General features: G+C 43.4%; 1 protein-coding gene across 23 annotated transcripts in view; it reads right to left on the bottom strand.

Annotated features, from left to right (window-relative positions):
- Positions 1 to 55: 55 nt before the first annotated feature.
- Pex5l (peroxisomal biogenesis factor 5 like) overlaps positions 56 to 25,407 on the bottom strand; it is a 203,636-nt gene continuing 178,284 nt past the window's right edge. For 12 of the 23 annotated variants that reach the window (XM_021157192.2, XM_021157188.2, XM_021157189.2 and 9 more), the window contains 7 exons: positions 13,269 to 13,385; positions 11,193 to 11,336; positions 10,292 to 10,362; positions 8,847 to 9,044; positions 7,552 to 7,717; positions 7,005 to 7,162; positions 56 to 5,161 (listed from right to left, as the gene is read on the bottom strand). In XM_021157192.2, coding sequence (XP_021012851.1) covers positions 4,957 to 5,161; positions 7,005 to 7,162; positions 7,552 to 7,717; positions 8,847 to 9,044; positions 10,292 to 10,362; positions 11,193 to 11,336; positions 13,269 to 13,385 — 1,059 coding nt within the window. In that variant the 3' untranslated portion in view covers positions 56 to 4,956. The remainder of the gene's footprint in view (positions 5,162 to 7,004; positions 7,163 to 7,551; positions 7,718 to 8,846; positions 9,045 to 10,291; positions 10,363 to 11,192; positions 11,337 to 13,268; positions 13,386 to 25,407) is intronic. The other 11 variants (XM_029475058.1, XM_029475062.1, XM_029475061.1 and 8 more) reach the window with 1 other exon arrangement.

The raw sequence follows: 25,407 nt of genomic DNA on the forward strand, positions 1-25,407 counted from the left end.
CCTCCCTCCCTCCCTCCGTCCCTCCCTTCCTTTCTTCCTCCCTTCTTTCCTTCCCTCCTTCCTTCCTTTTGACAGGGTCTTAAACAGCACAGGCTGGCTTTGACCTCTGTATGGACAAGGATGGCCTTGATTCCTGATCTTCCTGACTCTACCTCCCACTTGCTGGGATTACAGATGGGTGTCACCATGCCCAGTTTAAATGCTGTGTGGGATCAAACCCAGAGCTTTGTGCCTGGTAGGCCAGCACTGTACCCCCCTGGAACTCTGTCCCCAGCACCAGCCTCACTGAACTTGAATTGTTCCTTTCCTGACCTTTTCATAAAACTGGGGATATAGAAAAAGTCAGAGAAATGACATTTCCACTGGCTATAAATCATCTTCTACCCCTGAATTTGAGTATTTGTGGTCAGGTTAGTCAAATCTAGTTTCTGAAGGGAGAGGGACTTTGACCTTGCAAATAGAACAGCACTCTACACTTACCCTGTGACATACCATTCTGATGGGAAACTAAGGGCCATGTCCACTTTGCTTAGGGCAACCTTCATGTGTGTGACATCACTTTAACTTTCCCGCATAATTTAGAATCCTAAATGCTTTCTATTTCTCCCCTAAACTTTCTGAAAAGAAAACTTGAAATCCATTATTAAGAATTTAAAGTTCAAAGCTTCTTGCGCATGGGCAGTTGGGTGGCCTTATCACACCTTTAGCTCTGTTGACCCTCAAATGGGTTTTAAAGGACACATGTCTGTGCCTGGGTCCCTCAGAGGATGGGCCGGGGACTGGCAGTCACAGTGTATGAACCAACCTGAGAGCAGTGGTTAATGCCAATGTGATAGCAGGCCAACGTTCTACAAGACAAGATGGAAAAGGCAAACAGAAAAAAACTGGAAGAAGGTTAGGAAGTGCTTGCTTGTTGAGAAGTGTGGAAACACAAGCTAGCCTATGACACCAGTCATGCATGGGGTGAGTGGGCCAGTTTACATTCAGTGACGTTATCTCGCATGCTTTGGTTAATAGTCATAGGCAGGTTTTAAGTACTGGTGCATGCAATAGTTTTTTGTACCTGAGGTTATATGTTTTGTTTTTTTAAAAAATTGCCTTTGTACAAACTTTATGCCAGAGTTGATCTATGAACACTCTTTAAAAATATATGGATCTACTTCTTAGCTCAAAACAGCTTAATTCAGCCAGTCCTATAAACAGTGTGAGGAATAGGGTAGGGAACTCTGCACAGGGAACCAGTGTGAAGCTATGTTACAAGGTTGAAGTCATGGATGTTGTCCCTGTGTTCGTTTCCAAAATCAGAGGTCCCAGAAAGGTGGCACACAAATTAAATCTTCCAAATACCCGGTTTCTAGAATGCTTCTAGAAGCATGTCAGAGTGGGAAAAAAAATCCTACCATCGTCACAACACTAATATAAGTGCAACTCAAACTTGAAGCAATTCAGAGACAAATGATGAGTGAGCACCCTCTTCTCTCTGCTTCCCCCAGGAGGGCACAGATAAACTCTATGATAAGAGGTCTGGGAGATGTGAGATGAACTGCAATTACACAGTCAAGTCTAGCCTGGATGGTGGGAGTATCCCAGAAGGATTTATCTATAAAAGACTATGGATACTGATCTACTTGTCAATACAACCTCTCAATGAGAATGGCCTGGAAATCTGAGAGTGAGCATTCCTACCCAATTCTGGCAGAAATCAGACTGGCTGAGAAAGTGCACTTCATTGTTAGTTATTAAAGTTTCTGGTGGGTCATTGAGAGGGGTGTCAGGATGAAGTGCAAAGAACACAGAATCACTGAGACTGACTGGTTAGAAGGTTCTCCACTCTTCATCTCAACAGCGCCACCTATAGCCCAGGATGCCCTGAACTTCCTGATCCTCCTCCTTGCACTTTCCAAGTGCTGGGATTACTGTGTACACCGCCATGGTTAGTTTATGCGGTGGTGGGCACGTGGTACCCACTGAGCTACACCCCCAGTCTCCCTCTGTCCTGCCTCTTCTGTGCATAGAGAAGTTCTATCGGAACTTAGCAATGATGAATGGTTTCCTCTGGATTTTCATCCAATCTACTGGCAAAGTCAGTCCAGGGAAGCCACTGAGTGGCCATCACATGAATAAATATCATCCTCAGGCTCCTCCCCAGGGCCTCAAAAGAATGCCTCAGTGTTTCAAATCGAAAGTAAACAGGCAATTTCTTGCCATAAGAAGCACTAACAGTTCTGCATTTAAAAAGCATAGAGGGGGAAAAAAGCAGAGAAGGAAGACACGGAAGCTTACTGCTAGGTGTCTGCTAGGGCTCTATTTATACACATTTTTACTTTTCAGTTATTGGTTTTTACTTATTATCATTATAATGCCACGGGTTGCAACTCTTTCCCTCTTAGCAATACTTTTGAACTTCCTGACAGGTGTTCAAAAGTATTTCCCTCTTAGCAATACTTTTGAACTTTCTTTCCCTCTTAGCAATACTTTTGAACTTCCTGCCTATCAACATCTGGACTGTGATGGATAGAACTGATGGAGTGGATAAAGTCCCATCAAATGTCCTACAAATTGTTCCCTAATGGTAAAGTGGAAAATTGTCAACTGTCCTCTAAAATAACTCCCCAGAGTTTGAAGTTACTTTTTATTCTAATGGCAAGATAAACTTGGGCCACAATATTCAACACAGTTCAGCAACATTCAAATAAAGTCAGACTTCTCATATTTGTACTAGTTGGGCTGTACTTGTGAAGTGACATGGAGGAGAGTATGGTGGGTCAGCATCCTGGCAATATCAGGTGCTACCGAAGGCCTGGAAAAGCATTATCACCAGCAGAAGAGTCATGAACCCTTGGTTCACAAGCTTGGAAGGGACTCTGAGGGGTTCACATCACTTGGTCAGTATGTGATACTTGGAGTGAGAAAGAAAATAGGAATGATCACTATACTATCAGCAATGTCCCAGCAGGCAATGCCACTGTCTGCAATGCCACTGTCAGCAATGTCCCAGCAGGCAATGCCACTGTCTGCAGTCTGGCCCAAAGAGGAATTCCCAATTTGTTTCTAGCAGTCTAGAAAATCCTGTTCTTCAAAATACACTTGAGCTGCTCAGACTACTAGAAAGTGTGTGACTTGTTTCTGTGTCCAGGAGTGGATGCCCCGATGCCTCCCAGTGCCTGCTGCCAACCTGGGGCTACTGCTCTGCCATAGGGAGTATTGACCATGAAGAGCAAAGCCTGAGGCCACTACAGTGGTCTTATCACCTTGTCCTTAAGAGCCAAGAAGCTTAGGTGACAGCTAAGTTTCAAGGGCTTGTAGTGACCTATGAACTTCAGGCATCTCCCAAACCAGGGAACTCTGCAGTGACAGAGTGGTCCAGTCTGCCTCTGGCACGTTTTTAATCATTAGTAGATGACTCCACAGTCTATATCTGCTTTCACCCAAAGTCTGGAAGCTACAATTGTTAGTGAAGTGAGTTATCAGTGAGCAACGGATATGAAAGTGTTGGGATCAGACTATTTTTGGGAAGACTCTGGAGGCAGGAAAGCTACAGAGGGGAGACAAATAGGGCAGTTTACTAAAATTTGAGCTGTGCAAAGTGTTATTTTGTAGTGTTTTGCCAACATTTTTCTAATTTTTAATGAATGCATCTTTTGAAATGACCACTAAGCGCCCAAACACCCACCAAGTAATCTGAAGAAATCTGTAGGAGGCCAACAGTTAAGTTAGATTTCTCCGCCAGTGGAGAAGGTCTGGCTATTGCTGAGTGTTGCATGTGTCTTCCTGCTGCTCTGTGCTGCTGGGTTACAAATGTGACCCTTCTGTCACTTACAATGTAAGGACGTGGACAGCGGGGGTGGGGTGTGTGTGCAGGGCGGGGGGGTTGTTATGGAACTCAGGAAACACTTCGACTTTAGGAAAAATGTATTTATCACGCTTAAGAAATACCATTTGAAATAGTAACAGTTTAAAGGAAATATCATTGTGCAAGGCAGTTAGAAAGCCAGGAAAACAGGATATTAAAACAAGTTTAACACAACTCATTAGAAATTGCAGAATCGCCAAGCTCCCTTTTGCAGGGAGAGCGCCCTGGGAACTTTGCTTCGCACTGAGATCCATGGGCTCCCAGAAAGCACACAAAGAAAATTGCATTTAACATATTTACATTCTATGCAAACACACCTCCCAAACCCTCTGCTAAGAAAAACTATTCTTATAACTTTTTTTATTTGGTCCACTGAGCTAACAACTCTGAGTTCTCAAGTCTTTTATCCCACCCTTCCCTACCCCCCAAGTTAGAAACTCGAGCAGCAAGCCAGAAGCCTGGCAAGGCATAAATAAGATATTAAAGTGCTTATGTACAATCCTAGAAAGGATTTCATTGGGAACAGCAAAAACTTCTAGTGCAAAAACTGCTTTCGCCAGCAAAGCTCTCTCTCTCTCTCTCTCTCTGAAAACAAAGGCTTACAGTCAATGTTAGAGTGGGCAAGAGGGAAGCAATGGCTGCCTTTATCAGGCTGAATGTGTACATTTGCCAGTGGCCCAAACTATGTTCAGTCTTGCAAAAGGGGTAGACAAAGACAGCCTGAGTTCACTGACTGTGGACAAATTGTCATGTTATGTCCCAAGAGTGTCCCTCAGATGTGCCACCAGCTGGGACAGGGACAATATAACTCAAAATACACTTGTAATTTGGAAGCGAGCGCAGTTACCTTATCTTGGTTTGTCCTGAGAATCTCAGTTCTTCTCTTGACCCCGACCTTTGCTTTGTGCTTTTGGGTCTGAACAGAGACTGGATCTGTAGAAATCAATTCCCTTGGCTTAAATGACCATGGCCTTTTGCCTCTCAGCTTTATCCTTTTAAAAAAATTTGTTTTGGAAATTCATAATAAAATAGTTTTGTCCCTTTTTAGTATAATAACACAGAAGACACGTTAGTATCCTTTATTATTCTTTTCTTCTTTTCCTTCAAGGATCCAAATTGAAAGCTCTCAGGAGGACATCCAAGTCACCGAGGTTGGCGGCCTGGAAGAGCTCTGGCTGGTCCATCAGCGACAGGGCAATCCTGAGGGCAGCCCAGATGTTCCCGGAGATGGCAGGGTGAGGGACTTGCTGCTGGTTCCTGCTCTTCCTCTGCAAGCTGAGGGCAGTGAGGAAGTTGCTGACTGCTTCTCTAAAGAGGGAGAAAAAGCACATCTTAAAATGCTGTGAACTCCAGAGTCAGCATACTAAAACAAATCAACAGATCAAGTTGTCTCCCTAGGTCTCTCCAGGCCTGCTGGGCTCCCTGGTGAGGGTCTCTAGCTATTTATTCTCCTGTGAGCACCCATTGTTAAATATAGTGGGCCAGAAAGAGAAAGCTAGAAAGGAGGCTAACACATCCACTGCTAAGTAGTGCATTTCCACCGCACCAGGAATGACCTGGAGATGTGATCTGTGTGCAGAAGAAATCTATGTACCCCATCTTTAAGAACAAAAACGTCCCCACCACCACCACCAAAGCAAAGTGATCTGAATTTGCCTGGTGGTGGCAGAAATAAGTGATTAAGTTTCATTATTAGACCACCTGGGCTTCAGTCCCAGCTGTTGAGCCTTAGGCAAATTTCTTTGCTGAAATCCAGTCCCTTTGTGAAGAATAGGGATAGCAGAAGTCATTTTAGAATTTTGCTGTGGAGTGCCTTGGAGCTAATTTCTGTAAAAGCTTTTATGTTAAGATCAATAGTTCTCTAAGTGTGGTCGGGGAGCCTGGGGCTTGTGAGGGCAAAAGATTTTCATTACAAAACCGAGGGAGGAACTTGACCCTTTCACTTTCATTGCTCACCTCCCCTGTTCCCCTCACCTGCTGACCTCCCCTGACACCTCCCCTGCTCACCTCCCCTGACACCTCCCCTGCTCACCTCCCCTGCTCACCTCATTACCTCCCCTGCTGATCTCCCCTGCTCACCTGCTCCCCTCCCCTGCTCACCTGCTTGCCTCCCCTGCTCCCCTCCCCTGCTCCCCTCCTCTGCTCCCCTCCCCTGTTCACTTGCTGACCTCACCTTCTCCCCTCTCCTGCTCCCCTCCCCTGCTCACCAGCTGACCTTCCCTGCTGACCTCCCCTGTTCACTTGCTAGCCTCTCCTGCTGACCTGCTCACCTCCCCTACTCACCTCCCCTGCTCACCTGCTTGCCTCCCCTCTCCCCTCCCCTGCTCCCCTCCCCTGTTCACTTGCTGACCTCCCCTGCTCACCTCACCTTCTCCCCTCTCCTGCTCCCCTCCCCTGCTCACTTCATCATCTCACCTGCTTGCCTCCCCATGCCTGGGAGCATGCATATGAGAGATAATCCAACAGACAGAATACAAAGGCTGGAAGAAACTGCTTCTAGTAAGCAAGGTGTTAAAGGAGTTTTCCAAAGCCCAACACAGTGATACCCTTCTTTCTCAGCACAGTTTGGTTTTGGAAAGTGATTATTTTCTTGTGAAGCATGTTATTTCTGATGACACACAATGTTTTATTACTTTCCAATGAATCTTTTAACATGCTCCAGTTCAATTTCTGATAGATAAAACTTACATTTTCCAAAGGCTTTGGCCATTTTATTGTTGGCAGGAAGTGTAAAGGGACCTGGGGGCAGGGGAAGGAGCTGGACCAGCTAAGTTCCTGGCTGCTCAGTGGCTTTGCAGCTTTTTGGGCCCCTGACTGTGCCAGGACATTTTAAACCCATCATTTAAAATGTTCCTCCTTAGTGTTATTAAGTTTTAAAAATAAACCCACATTTAAAAAATTTTTTTTCTTTTCCAACTCATTCTATCTGTACATCAAGTTTAGAACAAACTGTATACTTGTATGTTTTGCCAAGCAGTGGACCTGAAACCTTCCACAGCAGTTTTACCATGTCCCCATCGGGCCGTGTCCCTCTCCAAGGTTCTTTTTTCCTCAAATCACCAACATTAAACGTTTAACTCTTCATAGTTCACACAGAATCCCATGGATGCTGAGTCTCCATGCATCTTGCCTGAACCCAGGCATACCTCACCTGTAGGCACCCAGGTTGATGCAGCTGATCCCCAGGTTGTATCTGGAGCGGATGAAACCTGGCTGGATCTCCAGTGCTCTCGTGTAGGCCTCTACAGCTTCCTCACTGCGGTCTCCATTTGCCAAGGTTGCCCCAAGACGGTTCCATAGTGAGTAATCCTTATGACAAAGACCAGAGCTCTTTAATCTCCAGGAACACTGTGGTAGGGTTCCCACAACCCCCTGCAGGTGAAGCAAGCTGGCCGAATGCTTATTCAGTGCTCATGAACAGGGTCTGGAATGAGTTGAATTACTAACAATTCTCCTGGGTTAACTTGGTAAGAAAAAGATCTTTTTTTCTTCAAAGGGCTGTGGTCATTTAATATCTTGCAATGAACCTTTCTATTTTAGGCATTTTGGTATGGACAGTTGTAGTGGTGTATTCGTGTCTACTTGAACTCGCTAGTGGCAGAGGTAAAATGTAGAAGGAATGTACAAAGCTTCACTCATAAAAGCTTGCTTGTTACCAAAAAAACCAAAAAACCCCCAGCAGTGCTGGAATTTCTTACCTCTGGCCGAACTGTTAAGGCAGCATTAAATGCATCGATTGCTCTATTGAACTCTCCACTCAGGTGGAACAGAACTCCCAGACCTGTCTGCAGGTCTGGGTCAATCATGTCGCCATTTTGGTGGGCAGCTTCCAGGTACAACTCCTTCACTCCTTCCAGAACAGAGCTATGAAAGGAGAATCTGATTCAGTGCCCAGGAAAATGGAAGCCCTGGGGCTGGAGTTACAGGCAGTTATGCAGTATTTGATATGCTTGCTGGGCCTTTGGAAGAAAACTATGGTCTCTTAACCTCTAAGCCATCCCTCTTGCTCCAAATTGAAAGTTTTCTTTAAAAAGTTTAGGAGCTGCGGTGACAACTCAATGACTAAGAGCACTTAATGCTCTTGTAGGAGACCTGTGTATGTTTCCTGGCACCCATATAGCAGCCAACAGTGATCTGTAACTACAGTCCCAGGGGCATGACACCATCTTCTGGCCACTGCAGGCACCAGGCATGCACTGGGTACACAGGTCTATGTTTAGGCAAAATGTCCATTTCCATAGAAATCTTAAAAAATGCACATATATCTTAGTTTAATGAGAGGACTATTAATACTGTATTATAAAAACATTGCCAATAGTCATGAATATGCAATAAAGTACACATACAAGCCACATTAAGGTTCTCATGGGATGAGCACTGTGGCCCATGTGTTCAAAGATCGGTGTTTGATCTTTGAAGCTAAGCTGACCAAGGATTCAATGAGAAGGAGTTAGTATTGGGATTCATTGCTAAAATTTAGGACACAGATTTCCTTTGACAAGGGACTTAGGTCTATGTACCCCTAGTTCTCAGAGTACTGGTATTAACTCCTAATCACTTGGCTTTGAAATTCAGTCGGTGGGTAAATGTCTATGAGTGGCCATCATGCTGGTTATTATGTTTAAAGGACAACTTCTGAGGTTTCGAGATGTGTTCTCCCCCAAAACACCAGCCTGTAACTGTGTGGCAAGGTGGCAGAACCTTGTAAACTGGGCCTGATCGTAGGAAGTTAGGTCATGGGAGCAGTGTGGGAAGGAGATAAGGGGAACCTTGACACTCCCCTTGCTTCCCAGCCACCAAGAGGAGCTATCTCGTGGACTCTGTGCCTTTGCTTTGATGCCTCACTACATCACATGTTTTAAAGCAATAGGCTAACGGACCACTGTCTAACTCTTTAAGAATGTGAGCTAAGATAAACCTTTCATCATCACAAGATGCTTATTTCAGTTATTCTGTCACAGTGCATAGAAGGATTCCACATCGTGAGGACAACCTGTCAACTGGGGATTTAGACATCCGCCGTGTGAGGCCTGGAGAGCCTTTCTTGTTCTTCACAAGGTACTTGTATTTTGGGTTTTGCTTAATCCAGTTCTTCAGTGCCTCACAAGCATCCTGCTGGTGGCTGGTGTTGGTGTAACTTACAGCCAAGGCCATCAGAGCCTTCAAGTTGTTGGGTTGCAACTCCAGGCACCTCGAGAGAAGGCAAACACCAATGGTTACAGAGAGGTATTCTATACAGCCTTGAAACCTTTATTAATTAAAACTTGCAGAAGTTAAGTTTATTTATGGCAAGTCACTGGAAAGTACTTTATTTCTTCAAATGAAAACCCAGACCAAAGAGTGTTTTTAAAAGAGGTTAAAACATCCTCATGACAGCAGGATTTGTAATTTTCGTTTTTAAAAATACTTATTGCATTTTATGTGTATTCTGTGGTTCTGTGTACCATGTTTGAGCCTGGTGCCCATGGAATGCGGAAGAGGGCACTGGATTCCTGGAAATGGAGTTATTGATGGTTGTGAACTACCATGCGAGTACTGGGAACTGATCCAGAATCCTCTGCAGCAGCAGCCAGTGCTATTAAACACCAAGCCCATTTTTCCAGCTCTGGCTGTGTTAGTGAGCTTTTCTAAAGCTGCAAGAAGTGTGGTTGCTGTATCCATATTATCTTAACTCCCATAATTGGACTTGAACAAAATTTTGAAGCATGGAGATGGAAGGCTGGACAGCATTTTGCAGAGGAGAGGGTGATATCTTTGATTCTAGACTAATGCAGGTGTATAGATATCCCAGGTTATTGTTCTCCCCTGAATCCCTTTCTACTGGCCTCTAACAGGACTTTTCAAACTTAGAAGTGCAAAATAGAGACTATGCCCATTCCAACACTGGGGGCTGCAGTGGATCTCAGGTGGGAAGGTCTGACAAGCCCAAGATGATGGAGATGCTGGGAGACGCACGTGCCCAAACTCTGAGCGAGCATCAGGATCCCCTTGGAGATTTTCGTGCTAATGATCAGGGTTTCAGCCCTAAGCAAGTCAATCGTTATTTCTAAGAGTGTCTAAGACATCTTACAAAAGAATCCCAATGTGCTTTGCATGCAGGTTTAGAAATGATCAGTCCAGAGGCTGCAGCTCTGAGTAATCTAGAATTGCTTCCTGGGATGGGGGTTTAAGTCTTATCTCTGTTTCACATGATCTAAGAGGCCTTGGCATTCCCTCATTTCCATTGTCTCTCAGGAAAAGACTCTCAAGGAAAACACAATCAATGCCCCAGTCAACTTTTGAAGGGAAATTCTCAGTGGTTTGGGAAAATTAGCTCATCAGAGGTATGTAGGCGTGGCACTTGGCAACTCAGCACAAGCCTTAGACAAATTCTAAGAGCCCACAGGCAACATTCCACCTGTCCCCAAGTACAGCAATTTCGAACTTAGCTTCATGTACCTCTGGAGGGCGACAATAGCTGCCTGCTCATTTTCATTCTCAGCCTGGGTTATACCAAGAAACTGCCATGCCTGTGAGAACAAGACAAAACAGAAAACCAACCAACCAACCAAAAACCCCAACCAAACCAACACAAGAAAACAGACAAACAGACAAACACAAAACAGACTGTTACCATTGCAGAATGAAGCAGGCTTGCTTGCTATTTTAGTTAGTTTAGCTGTGATCCCCTGTGGGGAGCACATTTCATTACAGGGAAGCTACCTGAGGGGAGGACCAGCCACACCCTCCCAGCTCTACTCTCTGACCCCGGACTTTATTTACTCAGCCCTCCAGATGAGGCACAAAGGTGTCTTCTTAACCCCTGCTCATTTCCCCAACTCTTCAGCATTGTATGCCAGGACATAGTGTGGTTTTGAGGACAGAGTAGACATCCCATAAACGTTGGGAAAGTAAATCAGGGGTGATACATGGTGTGACTGGGGACCCTGATAAAAGCCATATTCCTTCCTAAATACCACGGGGTGAGCCTCATGTTTGCCATTTTTTTTTTAAGGCTGGATGGTCCCGTGAGTCCCTGACTGGCCATGACCTCTCAATGTAGAACAGGCTGGCCTAGAACTCAGAGTTCTGCCTGCCTCTGCTCCACCCCTGTGCTGGAATGAAAGGTGTGTACCACATTGCTATCTCTGTGTTTTCTGTCTTTAGTTTTTATCTTCAGGGGCTCTGGGTCTCAAAGACGAGAAGCTCAGTTAGAAAGTAGGCAATGTATCGCTTTCTAACCCAAGGGAATTGTTGTAAACCTTGCTGACCATGCACCCTGCAGCGCCCCCATCTCATTCTGACCCCTTAGCACACACAGGCACTATCCCAGTCTGGACAGAGGGAAGGGCAATGCCACCTCAGCGTCTCCAGGGTCCTGAAGAATTGCAGCTTCCATGAACAGGATGGTGACAGGCAGGTCCCCTTCCTTCAACCTTTTTAAGCCTTCTTCAAATGCTCCAGGCCAGTCCTTGAAGGGATTTTCAGTGTGAAAGTAATATCCCTGTGACACAGAAGAGGCCGCAGCATGACTGATCCACGTCCTCCTCCTTACATCAAGTAAATCCCTCAACGACTTGTTGCCTCAGGGGGCTATAGGTGCCTCTACTGAAATTAAATCTTTTAAAAAGATCGAACAAAATATGTAAACACTCATCTAGTATTTTCTATGCATGTGCCAATTAGGCAAAAGGCTCATACCCAGTCTTGAAATTAAGCCCTGCTTGGTTTTGGACTGTGGTCATCCTGTGATTCTAAATTGATTTAGATAGCTATGTTAAATTTATCTAACCAATCTGATTGGTGGACATTTTGATTACTTAAAAAAAAAAATGAGAGTGTCATGGTGACTCATACCTAGAAATTCTGAACACCGGAGGTAGGCAGGAGGATCACCCTGTGTTTGCTGGCAGCCTGGGCTACATAGTAAGCTCCAGCTCAGCCTGGGCTACAAAATAAACCACTGTCTCAAAGGTTATTTTATTTTCACATAAAGCTACAGTGAAACTTCATGCTGCAGGTTTTGTTTGCATTTGTGTTTTACTTTATGCTAGACTGGAGGAGGGATGCTTTAGAGAAAGCCCATGGACTGTCTTTAGAGCTTATGGATGCAGCTGATTTGCTTTTGGGTTAAAATATCTCCTGTAATATTTGAGACTATCATTTGTTGCTGATTTGCTTGCACTCATTCTCATAAAATCCCTTTTATTTAAGTGATACAAACACACCTGTTGAAGATGTACCATGGTGGTCTTCATCTTCCATAGGTGCTCAGAAAGGAAAAACACTGTCAAAAGTAAGAAGATCTGCCTGGTACCCATGATGATGGGTTCCCATGGTGATGGGCTGAGTCAGTGCTCAAGTGTGTGGATTATAGCCTAGGGTCTGGTGAGCCACACTGTCTCCCTTACTTAGATTGGATATATACTTTGTGTGCAGTTAGTTTAAAAATTCTATGTTTTGAGATTTACCCAAACTCTTGAGAGTCAGAGACCACTGTAAATAGACATTTTGAATAGCACGGTTGACTCTAGATTCCTTAAAATCAGTGTTCAAGGTATCCTCTACCTAGGGCAAAGCACATGCTACGCAAATATTTGCTACACTGAGTAAAATGTCAGAACCATTATCCAGGACTGAATACTATTAAGACTTAATTCATATCCCTAAACCATGAGGTAAATTTAGTCAATAAATATGTGTGTGTATGTACATGTCTCTATGTACACATGTATATTTGAGTATTCACAAGTGTATGTATGTATACATGTATGCATTTTTATGAGAGCACATGTGATTTTTTTTCTGTCTTTCAGGGTACTTGCTATTATAAATGAAATTAATTCTAATTAAATTCTAAATTAAAAATACTAAGTGCTTTTAAAGGCAGAGATCTCAAGGAAGTTGGAACTTAATGGGCAATCTGGCTGGTGGTTCACTGCACCTCCCTATTTTCCAGGGCTCTTATCAGGGGAGTATCTTTGTATAACCCTTTGGGCTCTACTGGGTTGTATGAAGACCATTGTTTGTACCAAGTGTCTTTGCAGATAGTACAATAACACCATAAAGCCTGAACCTTCTGTGTTTTATTTAACCAGGACAGATGATTGGCAATGAGCTACTGTGGGGTTAGCCCAATTCTTGTACAACTCCCTCTGAAAGTTCTGTACCTGACCACAGGGCAGGTTTTGGGCAGGTGGCAAACTGTGGGGACAGTGATAAACAGGGACATTTCATTTTGAGGAAGCTACCCTCAAACACCAGAGTGACCCATTTCCCATCAATTACAGTTTCATCTAGGTCATATTGACATCAAACTACCTCTAATTCTTAGTTTTGTCTTATTTTTTAAACAAAGTAGTTACTCTACGGTCCATAGCATGTGATCTGATGAGTCTGAGGGCCCCTGCTAGCATTTGAGGACGGATTGCATTACCTTCTCACTGGCTGAGACGGTGACTTGGTTCTGAGCTTCCTGGTTCTCGGATATCCAGTTCCTCCGGGCCATTTCCTCCCATTCTGCCTGCATCTTATCCCAGAACTCTGTATCCGACTAAGAAGCAGGAGAAATAGAGAGAAACGGACTGAGAATCACACTGTGTTTGCGTTTTTCTAGAGATATGGTTTCCCTTGTAGATCAAGTGGGAGGAAGAGGAGGAGTATTTAGGTGGGTGGGCAGAGGCTCAGCAGCACTTGAATCTTCTGCAGGGTCCCCAGTGGTTAAAGAGGATCAGCTCTGACTTTTGGTTTGTTTGTTTGAGACAGGGTCTCCTGTACTGCCGGCTGGCGTCAAACTTACCATGGAACTGAGAAGGACTTTGAATCCTCCTATCTCCAACTCCCAAGTGTTGAGAGTGTGTGCACTACATTGGGTTTTTGTGGTGCTGGGGATCAAACTAAGGGATTTGCACATTCTGGGCAAGCACTCTACCAACTGAGCCACATTCCCAGCCCCAGCTGTGATTTTTCTCAGCGGAAAAGTCATCAGGAACACTGTCTATACCAATAAATCAGCTAACAATTCACCACGGTTGCTCCTCAGTTGTTTATGGTGTTATCACTAAATAAATCTACAGCAAGCTGATGATACTATAAACAGACGTTAATGAATTAATGAGCCTAACCTACTGAGCACTGTGCCTTAATGACACAGCCCACTGCAAAGTACTGGGTGTATACTTTTGCAGTTGGGTGCTTGACTGGTGAGTGCTACCCAGCATTGGGGGGGGGGGAGGAGGAAGGGCAGAGCCATACTGCATATTGACAGTCTAGGTGAAGGTCAAAATTGGAAGTTCAATTTCTATTGAGTGAATGCCACTTATACACCATTGTGAAATTAAACTATATTATATTAAGCTATCCTAAGTTGGGCACCCCTGCACTTTGAGATAGTTTCAAATGTAGTAGCAGATGTAGTTTAAGACGGGAGGCCTGAACTTGAGTTGCTCCTAGAATATAAAGATTTGGAGCAGCTCTCTTGGGCTGCCTAGGCAGGGACTTAGGTAGCTCTGGGTACAAACCAGGAGAATTGATCTTACTGTGTGCAGAGCACCATACAAGGAGGGCAGGGAGCCTGAGTTTATTGCTCTGGTGAGGGAGTCACAGGATTTCAGTTCCTTTCGCTTTCAAGGCCATTGACTCTTGGTGCAGGACAGGAGAATCTCACGTTTGCCTATGCATCTTTGTCGTTTCTGTAGAAAGGTTCTGTATGTCAGTAAGTATTGTTTTCCCTTTAACTTTCTTATTCATGCCCTATCAGGAAAGCCAGGGCATTCACCCTCTTACTTCATGAAGGGCAGTGTGGGCTCCTCAACTCAGGTAGAACTGTCTGTATGAGCTGCCCCTCAGGTTGGCTTCAGTGTTACTAAGCCTGAAGAGAATACTTCAGTTATCCAGAGCAAGTAGAAAGGAATGAGTCTCTCAAAAGATCCAGGAGCCATGAAAGCGAGAGTGGTACTTCTCAGGGGTAGAGAAAGATGGAGGCTTGTGGGTTCTGGCTTGAAGAATGCTGGTGCACACCTTCTGATAAGTTCCTGGCCTACCTATTTCACCTCAGAATCATGAATAAAGGAAGTGGGGTACAGTGGTTAGAACCCCGATTCTCACTGGCAGGGAAACAGAATGATGCTGAACTTCTAGGGATCACCTAGGACCCCATGGCTGCTAACAGCAGGAAGGTTAATAGTCCCTAGCACTGTGTTAGCTGCTCATGGCGGTGACCATCTGTGTCGCTTTCCAGATGCTGGGAAGGCATCTTGTTTTCTTTAAACCATAAGAAGCCGTTGGAGGTATTCCTTGGGCACCTCAGTCTAGAGCTGAGAATTTTCTGCGATGAGTATGGTTTTCTCAAACAGCTTTAGAACCTTAAGTCTGGTGACTTGCTGAAGTAGCCCTGGTTGAGGGCAACCTCCTTTCCATCCTGCTGGCCTGCCAGGGCAGTACCAACCTGACCTGAGAGTTCTTCTTCAAAGTTGCCTAAATACAACATATTTATCTTGAACCCAAGCATTTAAGGAATAAGAGTCAGGCAGTATGATGTACTCCAAGTTACTGAATAAGCAGGAGGTCTTTGTGTCCTGTCAGTTCTGGACCAGTCATTCCTACGACAGAAACGGGTTCTGCCTTGCAGAGGCCTTCCCTCAAGATAGCAGCAGGTAGACTGGTAATGTCTGAGATGTAAGCAAAGGGAACAATGTACACGCTAAGGTTGGGGATGAAAGGAAAAATTTCCTTATAAGGTATCTTCCTAGTAGACACCAAGATGTGTGAACAGGAGAATCTCAAACAGCAGCAGCCCTGGGAAACATGAGGCAGCACACTGGAATATTAACAAGGGATGGAGAGGCTGAAGGAGGGAGGGGTCCTTGTTTCAAACTTTGTATTTTCTGAATTTTCTGTGATGAGTATGGTTTTCTTTTGCAACTAATTAGTAACATGAAACAACAAAGCCCCGAGATAAATTTCTTTCCCTCTTTTAAGCCCTGCTAAGCCTGATCATGATCAAATACTGACAAGTATGGAGAAAACATCTCAAAGACGCAGGTTCCATCAGTCTGTGGAAAAGAAGAGCCCACCAAGGGAACCTTGCGATGTTGATCTGACTCCCATCATCCAGCCGTTTGAGAGGTTAGTGTCTTCACATCCCTAGAAAGTCAGCCACTTACCCTCTCGAGAGTCCTTGGGACTTGAAGCCCTCTCTAACCTGAATGGAAGCTAGAGGGCTTCCATAGGGTGTACAGTTGGGTCACCTTTCCCATATTCCACACTAGAGGAGTACATGTGTAAATCCTACCGCCTTAGGAAACAGAACTTCAGGTGAGATGGGGCTGCTGGCTCCCGCTTAATGAGATTCAGCAAGATTTACTGTTTCCACTTAAACTAAGTCACAGCAGACTAATTAAGCTGCAGAGCACAGTTTTCATTTAATTACAGAATACTTTTAGCGTCATCAATTTCCACTCAGTCTTAGAACCCAGACTTCACTGCCATAGCTGCAATTAACGCAGCTCTCTGCCCTGTTTTTAATGAAGTTGAGAAAAACCTCCAATGTATTTGAATTTTAAACATTTTAGACATGACCAAGGGATTTTATTTACTGGTAATTTCCTTAGCTGTTCTCTGCTCTTAGTAGACCATTTTTCAGAATAGATATACAACAAATGCATCTGCTTATACCAGGTAGTGGTTTGAAGAATGGCTCCTACTGGCTCCTATTAATGGTTTCCAGTTGGTGAAAACATTAGGAGGTATGGTCTTGTTGGAGGAGGTGTGTCACTAGGGGTATGGGCTTTGAGGTTTCAAAAAGCCCATCTCATTCCCAGTTAGCTTTCTTTGCCTCTTGCTTGTGGATCAATATGTAAGCTCTCAGCTACTGCTGTGGCGCCATGCCTGCCTGCCTAACACTACGTTCCCTTCTGTGATGGTTAGCCCTTTGAAGCTATAAGCCCCCAAATAAACAATTCTATAAGCTGTCTTGATCATGGTGTCTTGTCATAACAATTGAAAAGCTGTTAAGACCCACTAGAAGTGAGTAAATTTTTAGAATTTGTTTCCATTTTAATGACAGCCTTCTAATCATATCTACAGAATATATTCAAAGCCAACCTGGGATAAACAATATAGTGATTAGGAAAACAGAGGTTCTTTCTGACAGACATGGGGTCAACTCTTTACTCCATGTATGACTGTCTGCAAGTCCTCTCTGGGTATTGTCTTCTTTATTCTTGAAATGAAGATACAATAGAAATTTGGGTGAATTGTTCTGATGAGAAAATGAGAATGATGTCAATGATTTGAGTAGATGTTTGTGGATGCCAGCCACAGATGGGAGTTCTATGTTACAGGCCCACCCCCAAGGCTCAGGGATTATATAGGAGGAGGGGGTGAAAAGACTGTAAGAGACAGAAGTTGGAGAGGACTGGAGTGAAGCACTATATTTTGGACATGATGGAGGCACTGAACCTACAAACCCATGGCAACTGTGGTAGACTGCATAAGATCAAGCTATCCAGCACTCCAGCATGAAGGAAGCAGAGGCTCACCGGCCTCAGCTCCTAACGGAGGAGCTGTGAAGAGTTGACGGCTGCTGGGGGTTCAAGAGTTAGTATTCATTAGGGGTATGGTACCTAGTAGGCAGACCATGTTCCAGGGGATGACCCTGTACTTATCAGTATATGAACAGCATAAACTAGAAGCAGTGGGCTATTTAAAAAGAAAGAGAGCTCCCAGAGTTGGAAAAGATTGATGGGTTATAGAGAGGAAGGAAGGCTAATAGTATCCAAATACATTGGATGTATGTATAAAATTCTCAAAATAATGTAAATATTATAATAAAAGTATTTGTTGTATTTTTATATCATTGAGGGTGACAGAAAGTGCAATAAGATCTTTTTTATGAGCCCAGAATTCCATTCTCTTTGGTATAGTGGTGTGCTGATTTAATGTCCTGTAAATACCTATTTCTCTTCTAGACACCTCTCTTCTTTCCATTTAAATCTCTGTGTTCCACCTAATTATTCAAGAACTAAGAGCAAGGCTAAGAAAATTACAGCAGAGCCTCTTGGGCGGGCTGTTAAGTAGCAATTAAAGCCATGTTTATGAATAGCATTATAAACACTGGATATTGTGTAACGTTCCCTGGTGCTGGGCAAACCGGCTGCAGGGAACATGGCTGCAGATGAGAGTGCGGGCAGCAATGCTTTAAAGGGATGCAATTGGGAGGAATTTGCTCCATAGTCTTTTCTTGTACTTTTCAGAATATCCCATTTTTTTTTAATTGCTAGCAAGCATTTTATTTTGGTGATAATTGATAATTTTTTTTTAAAAAGAAAGCTTAATTGTTTCAATTCTATTCCAGTGTCTTCAGTGACTTCAGAGTGTGTCAGCCCTCCCCCCCCTTTGATGTGGTACACGTGTGCAAGGCTTGTGTATACATATGTGTGGTGTATGTGTGTTTGTATACATAAGTATGGTGTATGTGTGTTGTGTATACATCTATATGTTATGTGTTGTATATACATATATTTGTGCGCTTGTTGTGTATACATATGTATGCTGTAGACTGTATTGTATATACATATGTATGGTGTGTGTTATGTATACATATGAATGCTGTAGACTGTGTTTATCTGTATATATGTGATCTATCTACCTATCTATCTATCTATCTATCTATCTATCTATCTATCTATCTGTATGTATGTATGGTATACGTGTGCTGTGTGTACATGTGCCAATGTGGGAGTCAGAGGCTGATTAATTTCCATTGTCTTCCTTTCTCAGTTTCTGTCAGCCTTATTTTGGAGGATAGTGTTTCTTACTTGCTCAGCTAGGCTGGCTGGCCAGAGAGCTCTAAAGATCCCACACCCCTGACTCCCTGGCACTAGGATCACAGGCGAGTTGTGGTACCCAGGTTCCCATTGTTCTGAGGACCTCTCAGGTTCTCCTGCTTGACTGACAGGCAAGTTACTGACTGAGCCATTTATCTAGGCTCTGGATCAATTCTATACCTCTGAATTCTTTCTGCTTAGACATTCTATGCTGATGGCTTGAGATATGTGCTGTGCGTGTGTGTATGCACTATATGTATATGAATATATGTGTACCTGTATATGAACATATGTGTGCTCATGCTTATATGTATGTATCCATATATGTGGCAAGCGTGTGTGTTCACAGTTTTTGGAATTCAGCTTAAAAATTGCTTCAATTGAGACCCAGAATGTGGAGGTGGGAATGAAAATATATCTTGCCTACTTTTGAGAAGACAAATCATTTGATAGTACTTAGCTTTTCAATAGCAACCCGTTATTCAAAATAGCCTTTGCAAATATATATAATTATGTATGCAGAATGGACAAAGAACATGAAAAAGTTACTATTTAGTGTACTGGCATTTCTCAGCAGCTTCTGGCCTTTCTTCCCCCACAGGGTTTTTTTTTTTAAATTTATTGTTGTTTTTAATATACCATTTAAAATAACTTTACCAGGAGAAGAGCTATGATAAAGGAACTATTCTGGTAGTGGATAAATGGTAACTTCTGTGGCTGGTCAGGGTCTGAAAAGCTAATAGCATAGCGATGTTGCTTTATTTCAGGAACAGGGGCTGAGCTCTGAAGTTAGAGCAGGCTAGACCTCTAGGTGTGACCTTCAGAATGAGTGGTGTGACCTTCAGAATGAGTGGTGTGACCATGAATAAAAAAATGACTCTCTCTGTGTCCCCAGGGCCTTTGGTGGGAGAAATAGTCACTGAGAAGGCTTTTGTAGGCTGAGCAGCAAGTAAAATGATAATCTTGGACTGGTACATAAATCTGTGCTCAGAGGAAGCTAGAGTACAGCTACCTGTCAGGGTCCAGGGAGAAACCAGCTTCTCCTTATTCCTGTTCTTTTCATGAGAGAATGAGCCACCAAAAGGACCACTTGGTTAGAAGGATCATAAAGAACACAGATTTTCTATATTTAATACTAATTTAGATGGGATAATAATGTAGAATATTTTCCCCTATCCTTTTCGAATTTTTAAGAACTTAACCAAGTCATAGTATTAAAAACTGCATGACACTGGCCTAAAAACAAACTCATAGGTTGGCTAAATAGAAGTCTCAGCTATGTCTATGTAACTATAGCTACAAAAAAAAAATACACTGAAGAAAATACAACATTATCAATGAATGGTGCTGTGAAACCTAGATTTTTACATGCTAAAATGAAGCTTAATCTTATCTCTTGCCTTGAACAAAGTGAACTCCAAATGACTCAGGGAACTCAACATAAGACCTGAAGCTGACAGACAATAAGGTAGGGAATGTGGCTCAATTTATATGTTCTTTAAAAAAGATTTTTAAAAATGTGTTTGGTGTTTTGCCTGCATGCATATCAGTGCACTGTGTGTGTGAAGTACCCACAGAAGCCAGAAGAGGGCATCAGCTCCCTGAATTTGCAGTAATAAATGGTGAGCCATCATGTCATTGACCAGAACCTCGGTCTTGTGCAAGTGCAGTCAGAGTTCTTAATTGCTGAGCCATGGCTCTAGCAGGACTCCCATGATGAAGGAAGTCAGACCAACAGCTGACAATATGGGATCTTGTGAACTTAAAAACTTCTGTACAGCAAAGGAAACTGTCAACTGGGTGAAGAGGCAATCCACAGAAGGGGAGAGAGGATTTGTGTTTAGAATATGCAAGAAGCTTTGAAAAATAAACATAAAGAAGACAAACAACTCAATTAAAATGATGTATGGAACTGAACAAAAAGTTCTTGAAAGAAGAGAGGCAAATGGTCTGGAGATGGTTTAGAAACCAATCAACATTCTTAGCTATCAGGGAAACACCGTTAAAATCATTTAGACATCCCATCTCACTGCAGTCAGAATGGATGTCATCAAGAGATCTTATAACAGATGTTAGTGAGCCCCCGGAGGAAGATAAGTCCTTCTTCATTGTTAGTGGGGGAAGAAATCAATACATCTATAAAGAAATCAATTTTGGGGAAAGTTCTTAAAAATGTAAGACCAGAACTAGCGTGTGACCAAATTGCATTAATCCTGGGCATAGACCAGACAGACTTTACATCCTGAGACACTTGCACATTCGTGTTCATTGCAGCTCAGTTTACAGTAGCTACGAAATGGAATCAACCAGGATGGATGTCAGTTATGAGTGGATAGGGAAAGTGCAGTGTATACACTTAATGGAATATTGCTGGGCTGTAAAGAAAAATTATATATTTGAATTTGCAGGCAAATGGAAAAATTATACTGACAGAGGTCATCAGAGATTCAGAAAGAAAAATAAAAATATTCAATGTTCTTTCTCATACATGGATCCTAGTTTTAACTCTTCTGCTTTGTACTCTTTAACTGGAGCACATGTGGAAGTCGGGAACAAGCCACTGAGGGACAGAGGATAGCAAGATACAGGTAAATGAAAGAAAGATGCATGAAAACACTACATGAAAATCTATGATCTTCCAACCCAAGAACACATTCAACTAGAGGGGACAGGAGAGCACAGAGATATGAGAGGAGATGGGGCTTTACTTGAGTTAACAGTTTAAGTGGGGATGGGGGGTTTGGGAAGTGGAAAAGGCAGGGAGTAACTTAGCCAAAGTTAAGGATACATGAAGAAGCCTTATGGAAATCCTCGTTTGTGAACATATCTATATATCTACAGATGGAGTTTGAACACAAGTACCCTGTGTAGGTAGACAATGAAGTTCCCAGAAGACATGGACTATTACATGAAAATCACAGTGCTAGGCACAAAATACCTTCCTATAAGTTACTGGTCAAGGAGGTCCCAGAAGCATCCAACAAGATACAGACTATTGCTGTTGCTCTTGGCTCTGCACCATAACTAGGTGGTAGAACTCCATGGGTGAAGATACCACTTGGAGTCAGGAAAGATATAAATCAATTTTGAACCAAGCAGGGAACTCTCTCCCTGCTGGCTTGCTGACATGCAACCAGAAGGTGCTATTCAGGCTGATGGAGGGGAAAAGACAGGGGTCTTACCCAGTGCTGGGCCACACATGTTACAATACAACAGATTTCTGCTACTCTTAACTTGATTGGTGAAGCTTCTTTTTGTAGTGGGAGGCACTCAACACAGAGACTCATAACTCATCAAAGTTGAGGGCTCAGCTGGAAGGGGTCATCTATATCAACCTCCACTATCCAAGCCTCTGGGAACTTTGGAGAAAAAAATGAGTTGAGAACCACAGAACAGGGAGGAGACTATGGAACGACAACTTCTGGACATGGGATGGCTGTTGCATGCAGCAACTCATAGGGGATGTGGTGACCTGCACAAGAACTTTACAAGATTGAGACAGTGCCTAAGGCCCCACCACATGGGGGAGCTACTTGCAGTTGGTGGCTGCTGAAGGACAGTCATTTTCCTCTGGGTGTGTGCTGCACTGGATGACTATGTACCATGTATACATGGGCAGCAGCAGTAGGACTGGGTTACTGATGATAAAAAAAATACATGGAATTAGGATAGAGATACGGTGTGTACTAGGGGAAGTTGGAGGGAAGCATTAGCGGTATACAGAGATGACCATTTTACATCGTATACATGTATGAAACTTTCAAAGAGTAAAAAAAAATATCATTTGAAAAAGAAAGAAATAAAAAGAAACCAAAATTAAATTGTATTTCCCATGCTCCCCACACACAGAAAACCTGGCTATGTCATTTTGTCAGGAAAAGTCCAAAACCAAACACCCCACCCCACCCCCCCACCCCCGCCACACACAAAACTATACTGGTTATGTGGTTGGTTGTATACACTGTTATCATGACAACCTCTCTTCCTTGTTACTGTTTTCTGTGTGTGTTCATGTGTGAATATACACATGAAGGCGAGAGGTCAGCCTCAGAATTATCATTTTGTGGGACAGGTCTGTCACTGGACATGGGGCTCTCCTATTGGGCTGGATTGTCTAGGCAGTGAATCTGAGATCTCTGTCATCTCCACCTCTATTGCACTGGGATTACAAGCGTGTGCTAATGTGCCTAGCTTTCTGTGGTTCTCACGCTGTGCGCCTTTTCCCTACAGGTATCCTGATTGAGTTGTCTCTCAGCCCCTTTTTTTTTCTTTTCCCTCAACAACTTGGCTGCCCAGATGTGAAAACAGAACCTGGGTTCAGCCTGTGATTTCTGAAGCTTGGGTATAAGGATGGCTCAAGATGGCTTTCTGCAAGCCAGGACCATGAGCATTGCAGAACACTCAGGCCAGCCAGAGTTTGGTGGTAGTAATATGGACATGCCCCCTTTACCTTGAACTGGTATCTGAGCTGTGTCTGAGGATTGTGGAGTTAGGTGTCTTAACTCTCCCTTTATGACCACTGAGGCTTCAGAAAATCTCCAGATGGTCCAAATCATCACACATTCTTTCTGTGTATTGATTTATTGGTCTGTGAGGATTAATTTGGACCGAATTAGAGAAACATTTTCTCTGCCAAGGATATTAGACATTGGATCTAGCTTCTTGGCTGTACCCAATTTCAAAACAGCAGATGATCAGACCAATAAAATGCCAGGTGGAAGACTCCATTGGCTTGGAAGGAAATTTATTCTGTAAGCATCTATTCCACAAACCCTGACAGATACAGATACACAGGGGACTGATGGACCCACATCCCTGCATTTCAGCTGCATAACTCTAGGCAGGGGTGGGATCTGCCAGGTTGAAGCAGGATCCATTACATAATTAGAGACACAGTTTGAAAAAAACAGACACACATGTTGAAAAAGAGAAACAAGACTATAATCTAATGCCTTCTAATGTCTTTTTAAATTTTTTTTGTACAGATTTTCTTTGATTGAAGCAGAATTAAAAATATGACAGGCAGCATTTCTTCCAAGTAATTTATTATGTATCTGTTTACATTTAATTTGCATATTCAGCAAATTTTACTGCCAGTCTTCCCCATTGTCAGACAGTGTTTTATCTCCCAGGGTAGTGATGAAGAAGGGAGGGGCTGAGTTGTCTTCAGAGGGTGGGGTTTGGGGGACAGAGACAAGGGTATAGGAAGGGTGCAGTCTGGTGACAGAGGAAATGATGGAAGGGTGCAGTTTGGGGACCTAGAGGAAGGAAATAGAGGAAGGGTGCTGTCTGGAAGCAGTGGAGAAAATGCAGAGAAGGAGCAGCACAGAGCTATAAGAGCAGAGAGAAGGGCAGAGAGGAGAGGATCTGAGCTGGACTTGGGGGTTCAGTAGTCAGAGGCCCTGAAAGTCACCTGGGACTCCAGAGTCATACAGAGGTTAGCTGGGTCAGTGGGCAAGGTGAACATTTCTAGAAGAGGGCACACTGTGTACAGCAGCTGGGAAGACAACCTGGCCTGTCTGGGAACTGATGCTTGATTTGGGGCCAGTGTAGACATTATCCTGGGAGGAGTCAGGGTTGAGGGTGAAGAGCTAAGAGAGGTGAAGGTTATAAAGGACTTTATAGTTAGGTGAGTGGATTTGGACTGCTCTAAGGAAAAAAATCATTATTTAAGTCTGTGTTTTAGGAAGATTACTATGAATGAAGCAGAAAGTGGGGTAAATAGGAACTTGCATGCCCTACACTGGTGTGGGCCTGGTTTGAACTGATGCCATTGTCTACATTAGAGACAGTGGAAAGTAGAGTGGGGTGTCACCAGCAGAGATGGAGATACATGGTATATCTGAGAGTCAGGTCACAGGATAAATAGGACAAGTCTTGGTTAGATATTAGTGTGGGAAGAAGGACGAGAGAAAGAAGGGAGACAACAGAAAGGTCGAGGGCAAGATGATAAGAGAGGGAAACAGGCCAAAGTAGAAGGAGGGAGGGGAGAGAGAGAGCTATGAAGAGCCTTACTTGGTCTGGGGTAGAGATTAGGAAAGGCCAACAGGGCTGTGATGTAGAGTTTGGATCTGACATAAATGCATAGAGTTTCTTTGGGATGCTTAGGTATGGTGCAGAGTACACTGTGGTCTGTGTGGCTTTTATGGTTTCAAGGGTGAACCTGAGTATTAGATTCATGAACTCACACCATCTCTGGTTAGCTTCACAAGGGCTCAGCAAGGTCAAGCTGATCAAAATTCCAGCCTAGATGGGAGAGATGATTTCCAGGTCCCACCCTTTACTGAGGAACTACTGGTAGTGTTGGCAGCAGCTGGGGTTGGAGACTCACTCTTCTTAGAGGATTCCCCTGCTGGTAGTTTTCCATGTTCTAGTGGATAACTCCACATTCATGCAAATGTGTGTAGCACAGATGGGACTTCTTGATTTATATATGATTTAAAAAAAATAAAGTAAGGAGAAAGTTATGTGGGATACTGGGGGTAGAAATGGGAATGTATATGGTCATATTTCACTGGATAAATGTATGGAATCCCTAGAGAATAAAAACAGTTCTAATGAGAAGTTCTGTGTTTATTTTTCAAGAGTAAAACCATAGCTAGTGATAAGGGCTTTGTGGACTGTTGACTGGACTCACTGGAGAGGGTGTGCTGAACCCTTGAGAATAGGTCAGGAGAAAAGAGTGTGTTTCCCAGCATTAAACTCCCAGTAACATCAGGAACAGGGAATAGGCAGAGCAAAGAGATT

This window comes from Mus caroli, chromosome 3, assembly GCF_900094665.2.
Source record: "Mus caroli chromosome 3, CAROLI_EIJ_v1.1, whole genome shotgun sequence".
NCBI lineage: Eukaryota > Metazoa > Chordata > Mammalia > Rodentia > Muridae > Mus > Mus caroli.